At 37.7% G+C, this 7061-nt stretch overlaps 1 protein-coding gene across 1 annotated transcript; it reads left to right on the forward strand.

Annotated features, from left to right (window-relative positions):
- Window positions 1-1637: 1637 nt before the first annotated feature.
- LOC139399404 (zinc finger protein 135-like) lies at window positions 1638-2696 on the forward strand (the record flags this gene model as incomplete). The annotated part of the gene is made up of 1 exon (XM_071144811.1): window positions 1638-2696. A coding segment is annotated over one exon (863 nt), but the record flags the coding sequence as incomplete, so codon positions are not given.
- Window positions 2697-7061: the final 4365 nt, after the last annotated feature.

The raw sequence follows: 7061 nt of genomic DNA on the forward strand, positions 1-7061 counted from the left end.
CGTCCGGGTTAGAGGAGGGTTTGTTCAGCCGAGATGTTCTTGTCCCATCGCGCTCTAGCGACTCCTTGTGGCGAGCAGGGCTCAATGCACGCTGATGCTGTCGCCAGTTGTATGGTGTTTCCTCTGACACGTTGGTGCTGCTGGCTTTCGGGTTATGCGAGCAGTGTGTCAAGACGCAGTGTGTTTTGGCAGGGTCATGTTTTCGGAGGATGCATGACTCTCGAGCTTCGCCTCTCCTGAGTCCGTACGGGAGTTGCAGCGATTGGACAAGACTGTAACTACCAAATGAAAATCACTAAATACAGGAGAACCTGGGGGTAAAAAATTTTATAAATACAATTTCCCTTCAAGTGGCCCGAACCATGAAAAACAGACCATTATGCCTTCTTCATCAAACCTTACAGTTGGCACTATGCTTTGGTGCAGGTAGTGTTCTCCTGGCATCTGCCAAACCCAGATTTTTCCGTTGGACTGCCAGATGGTGAAGGGTGGTGGCGAGCTTTACACCACTCCAGCCGACACTTGGCATTGCGCATGTTGATTTTAGGCTTTTCTGCGGCTGCTCTGCAATGGAAACCCATTTCATGAAGCTTCCGACTAACAGTTCTTGTGCTGATGTTGCTTTCAGAGGCAGTTTGGAACTTGGTAGTGAGTGTTGCAACCGAGGACAGGCTATTTTTACACGCTTCAGCACTCAGTGGTCTTGTTCTGTGAGCTTGTGTGGCCTACCACTTTGCGGCTGAGCCATTGTTGCTCCTAGACGTTTCCACTTCACAATAACAGCACTTACAGTTGACCCAGGTAGCTCTAGCAGGGCAGACATTTGACAAACTGACTTGTTGGAAAGGTGGCATCCTATGACAGTTGAAAGTCACTGAGCTCTTCAGTAAGGCCATTCTACTGTCATTGTTTGTCTATGGAGATTGCATGGCCGTGTGCTCGATTTTATACACCTGCCAGCAACGGGTGTGGCTGACAAAGCTGAATCAACTAATATGAGTGTGTGTCCACATACATATTGTGTATATTTATTATTATGATGGACACAAGTGTTTTTTTATCAATATTGTTAATATTCTGAAAACCTGACCTCAAATGTTCTGACCTCAGGTTAATGAGGGATCTAGTCTGGATTAAACCTCATAGGAAGTGGGATTACATAAATCTAGTCTGGATTCAACCTAATAGGAATAAGGAACTAAATGTAAAGAAAGAAGTTAACTTTATATTTGGGGCAAATCCAACACATCACTGAGTACCACTCTTCATATGTTCAAGCACGGTGGTGGCTGCATCATGTTATGGGTATGTTTGTCACCTGCAAGGACTAGGGATAAAAAGAAACTGACTAGCGCTAAGTACAGGCAAAATCCTGGAGGAAAATTGGGAGACAAATTCACCTTTCAGCACGACAATAACCCAATACACAAGGTCAGATATACAGTGCATTCATAAAGTATTCAGACCGCTTGACTTTTTCAAAATGTTGTTTTATGTTACTGCTTTATTCTAAAATGGATTCAATTGTTTTTTTACTTGATCTTAACCGCTAGGCTACCTACTGCCCATTAAACTACATAGTAAGGTTTCATTCAGGCCTCTGTTTAGTATTTAACTAAATACTTTGTCTTTAGCAGGAGAGCGACCAGACTCTCACTCTGACAGCGGGGAGAGTCATTCAGGGGAACCAGACCCAGAGACGTCCAAACCAGCGAGACGACACCACTGCTCCCAGTGTGGAAAAAGTTTTAACCGATCACAACACCTGAAATTACATGAGAGAACACACACAGGAGAAAAGCCTTACCACTGTTCCCAGTGTGGAAAGAGTTTTAGTCAGTTAGGGAGCCTGAAAGGTCATAAGAGAACACACACAGGAGAAAAGCCTTACCACTGTTCCCAGTGTGGAAAGAGTTTTAGTCAGTTAGGGAGTCTGAAAAGTCATAAGCGAATACACTCTGGAGAGAAGCCTTACCACTGCTCCAAATGTGGAAAGACATTTACATGGTTAGTGGGCTTGAAAATGCACGAGAGGACGCACACAGGAGAGAGGCCTTACCACTGTTCCCACTGTGGAAAGAGTTTTAGGTTGTTAGGGATTCTGAAACTGCACGAGAAAGCACACACACAAGATAAGTCTTACCCCTGTTCCCATTGTGGAAAGAGTTTTAGGTGGTTAGGGTCCCTGAAAACACACGAGCGAGTACACACACAAAAAAAGGAAAAGCTCTACCAATGTTCACTGTGTGGAATGAGTTTTACCCAGTTAGAAGCCTTGAATAGGCATGACAGGACACACACACGAGAGGATAAGCCCTACCACTGCTCCCAGTGTGGAAAGAGATTTAACTGGTTAAGGCAGCTGAATAAGCATGAGAGAATACATACACAGGAGGAGAAGACATACCACTGCTCTCATTGTGCAAAGACATTTCCCCAGTTAGAGGACCTGAAATCACATGAGAGAATAGAGAGGCTGTGTTCTGACTTGAGTTTTTGACTGATCATTTGTGTTTTTGTCTAATCCTCATGAAATCAAAATCATTTTGCTTTTGTTGTTGTTTCATTTAGAGACATGATCATGTCTAATACCAGATTAAATATTGTAAAATGTCTATTTGGTTTTGATGAGCTTTGTTTGATTGATTTGATACAAGTATAAACCCTCTGTTGTTCATCATATGCTTTTCATATTGCAAAAAATGTACACATAAGTACACATAAGTAAGTAGCTGTCACGTAGAGTAGAGCCAGACGGCCAAACTGGAAAACCTAAACCTCAATCAAAATAAAAAAGATGGCGGAGAAGCAAAAGGTCTTCTGGGTATTATTATTTACTTCTTCTTCTTTACACGGTGATTCCGGAAGAAAAACAACCGTACTGCCATTACAAGTGTACCTTTTGAGGACAGCTTACAACCAATCAAACAGCTCAATCCAAAACGCCTCCAAAATGAACTGAAAGAGAGAGGCTCCTTTTGTACTCATCAGAACAATTAACACGAATTAATTAAGCAAATTACCTATTCAAACCTACCTATTCAAACCTACCTATTCAAACCTACCTATTCAAACCTACCTATTCAAACCTACCTATTCAAACCTACCTATTCACTATTCAAACCTACCTATTCACTATTCAAACCTACCTATTCACTATTCAAACCTACCTATTCACTATTCAAACCTACCTATTCAAACCTACCTATTCAAACCTACCTATTCAAACCTACCTATTCAAATCTACCTATTCAAACCTACCTATTCAAATCTACCTATTCAAACCTACCTATTCAAACCTACCTATTCAAACCTACCTATTCAAACCTACCTATTCACTATTCAAACCTACCTATTCAAACCTACCTATTCACTATTCAAACCTACCTATTCAAACCTACCTATTCACTATTTAAACCTACCTATTCAAATCTACCTATTCAAACCTACCTATTCAAACCTACCTATTCAAACCTACCTATTCACTATTCAAACCTACCTATTCACTATTCAAACCTACGTATTCACTATTCAAACCTACCTATTCACTATTCAAACCTACCTATTCAAACCTACCTATTCACTATTCAAACCTACCTATTCAAATCTACCTATTCAAACCTACCTATTCAAATCTACCTATTCAAACCTACCTATTCAAACCTACCTATTCAAACCTACCTATTCACTATTCAAACCTACCTATTCAAACCTACCTATTCAAACCTACCTATTCACTATTCAAACCTACCTATTCACTATTCAAACCTACCTATTCAAACCTACCTATTCAAACCTACCTATTCACTATTCAAACCTACCTATTCAAACCTACCTATTCAAACCTACCTATTCAAACCTACCTATTCACTATTCAAACCTACCTATTCAAACCTACCTATTCACTATTCAAACCTACCTATTCAAATCTACCTATTCAAACCTACCTATTCAAATCTACCTATTCAAACCTACCTATTCAAACCTACCTATTCAAACCTACCTATTCACTATTCAAACCTACCTATTCAAACCTACCTATTCACTATTCAAACCTACCTATTCAAACCTACCTATTCACTATTTAAACCTACCTATTCAAATCTACCTATTCAAACCTACCTATTCAAACCTACCTATTCAAACCTACCTATTCACTATTCAAACCTACCTATTCACTATTCAAACCTACCTATTCACTATTCAAACCTACCTATTCACTATTCAAACCTACCTATTCAAACCTACCTATTCACTATTCAAACCTACCTATTCAAATCTACCTATTCTAACCTACCTATTCAAATCTACCTATTCAAACCTACCTATTCAAACCTACCTATTCAAACCTACCTATTCAAACCTACCTATTCACTATTCAAACCTACCTATTCAAACCTACCTATTCAAACCTACCTATTCACTATTCAAACCTACCTATTCACTATTCAAACCTACCTATTCAAACCTACCTATTCAAACCTACCTATTCACTATTCAAACCTACCTATTCAAACCTACCTATTCAAACCTACCTATTCAAACCTACCTATTCAAACCTACCTATTCAAACCTACCTATTCAAACCTACGTTTTACACTCAACTAAATATACTAAAGTATATACATTGCAACAATTTTTTTTAATGAAACAATATATAATATCTTTGTAACATTTACAAAATTATATCACTACTGACATGGTGTCTTTCAATATGCCCATTTACATTAATGAGCCATTCGGGACAGGCACTACAAAGTCAGCCCGATTGCCTTCTCTCGGGTCCTTATCCAGCATACCCGGAAGCTACAGCGATGGAGAGAGAGGAACAGAACACACAACGCGGTCATCCATAACATCGATAAGTTTATTTGCTTACATTATCTGTATGCTCTTTATACCATAACCGGTTACTGACGGGAGGTAAGTGTGTAATGTACTATAGGGACATTAACTTGTGTGTGGACCCACTGTTAAGGGAATTTTTATCAATGATGACTAATTATGTATACATTTAAATCAGGACTGACCAATCAGAATACTATTATGTTACTGTATATGTACTAATCAGAATACTATTATGTTACTGTATATGTACTAATCAGAATACTATTATGTTACTGTATATGTACTAATCAGTACTGTATATGTACTAATCAGAATACTATTATGTTACTGTATATGTACTAATCAGAATACTATTATGTTACTGTATATGTACTAATCAGAATACTATTATGTTACTGTATATGTACTAATCAGAATACTATTATGTTACTGTATATGTACTAATCAGAATACTATTATGTTACTGTATATGTACTAATCAGAATACTATTATGTTACTGTATATGTACTAATCAGAATACTATTATGTTACTGTATATGTACTAATCAGTACTGTATATGTACTAATCAGAATACTATTATGTTACTGTATATGTACTAATCAGAATACTATTATGTTACTGTATATGTACTAATCAGAATACTATTATGTTACTGTATATGTACTAATCAGAATACTATTATGTTACTGTATATGTACTAATCAGAATAGTATTATGTTACTGTATATGTACTAATCAGAATACTATTATGTTACTGTATATGTACTAATCAGAATACTATTATGTTACTGTATATGTACTAATCAGAATACTATTATGTTACTGTATATGTACTAATCAGAATACTATTATGTTACTGTATATGTACTAATCAGTACTGTATATGTACTAATCAGAATACTATTATGTTACTGTATATGTACTAATCAGAATACTATTATGTTACTGTATATGTACTAATCAGAATACTATTATGTTACTGTATATGTACTAATCAGAATACTATTATGTTACTGTATATGTACTAATCAGAATACTATTATGTTACTGTATATGTACTAATCAGAATACTATTATGTTACTGTATATGTACTAATCAGAATACTATTATGTTACTGTATATGTACTAATCAGAATACTATTATGTTACTGTATATGTATGAATTTTCTTTTTAATCCCAGTACTGAATATAATGTGTGTAAATATAATCAAGAATTAGAACAATGACTGTCTGTACCTTGGTAGAAATGAATGAACTTATAGCCAGTCTGGCTAGAAGGCTTATCTACACAAGCATGGCCTTGGCTCAGTCATATATTATCTTAATAGGGAGAGACATGTGACAACCATACAGCCATTGTACTAGAGCGGAGATGAGACGGGCTAGTACTGAAACTAATGACGTCATTTTCAGTTTATAACCTGTGGTAAAATGTGTAATGAGCAGTACTCTCGTGAATAAAAGCTGCTTTAAGACTGGGCTCTGTCCATTTTATACAAATAAGGGTCATACAAATCCTAATGAATTGACAGAGTGTTTGATTTTAATTGGGTATTAAAACAGAGGAATTTAATTCCTGCAACACCCACATTATTAATATTAACGTAGCTGATAACGGAGCAGCGAGGCGTGGTGTGTGTGTGTGTGTGTGTGTGTGTGTGTGTGTGTGCCAAACGCTGCCCGCGGCCAGTGACAGACTTCTCCGTCACTGTAGCCTTGCTCAAGCCTTTGTATTTATCATGGATCCCCACTACGCTTCCTGGGGTCCAGCAAAATGAAGGCAGTTGGACATTTTTAAAACAGTACAATACATTCATAACAGATTTCACAACCTATTAAGTGTGTGCCCTCAGGCCCCTACTCCACTACCACATATCTACAACACAACATCCATGTGTACGTGTGTGTGTATAGTGCGTATGTTATTGTGTGTTTGTATGGATGTGTCTATGTTTGTGTTGCATCACAGATTGTTTGAGACCAGCCACACGGACAGTTGATGAAACGGAGGAGTATTTCTGTCCGTTATGAATCCCTTTTGTGGGGAAAAACTCATTCTGATTGGCTGGGCCTGGCTCCCCAGTGGGTGTGCCTATACGCTCCCAAGCCCACCCATGGCTGCACCCCTGCCCAGTTATGTGAAATCCATAGATTAGGTCCTAATGAATTTATTTGCATGGACTGATTTCCTTATTTGAACTTTGAACTT

The sequence above is a fragment of the Oncorhynchus clarkii genome, unplaced genomic scaffold, assembly GCF_045791955.1.
Source record: "Oncorhynchus clarkii lewisi isolate Uvic-CL-2024 unplaced genomic scaffold, UVic_Ocla_1.0 unplaced_contig_6268_pilon_pilon, whole genome shotgun sequence".
NCBI lineage: Eukaryota > Metazoa > Chordata > Actinopteri > Salmoniformes > Salmonidae > Oncorhynchus > Oncorhynchus clarkii.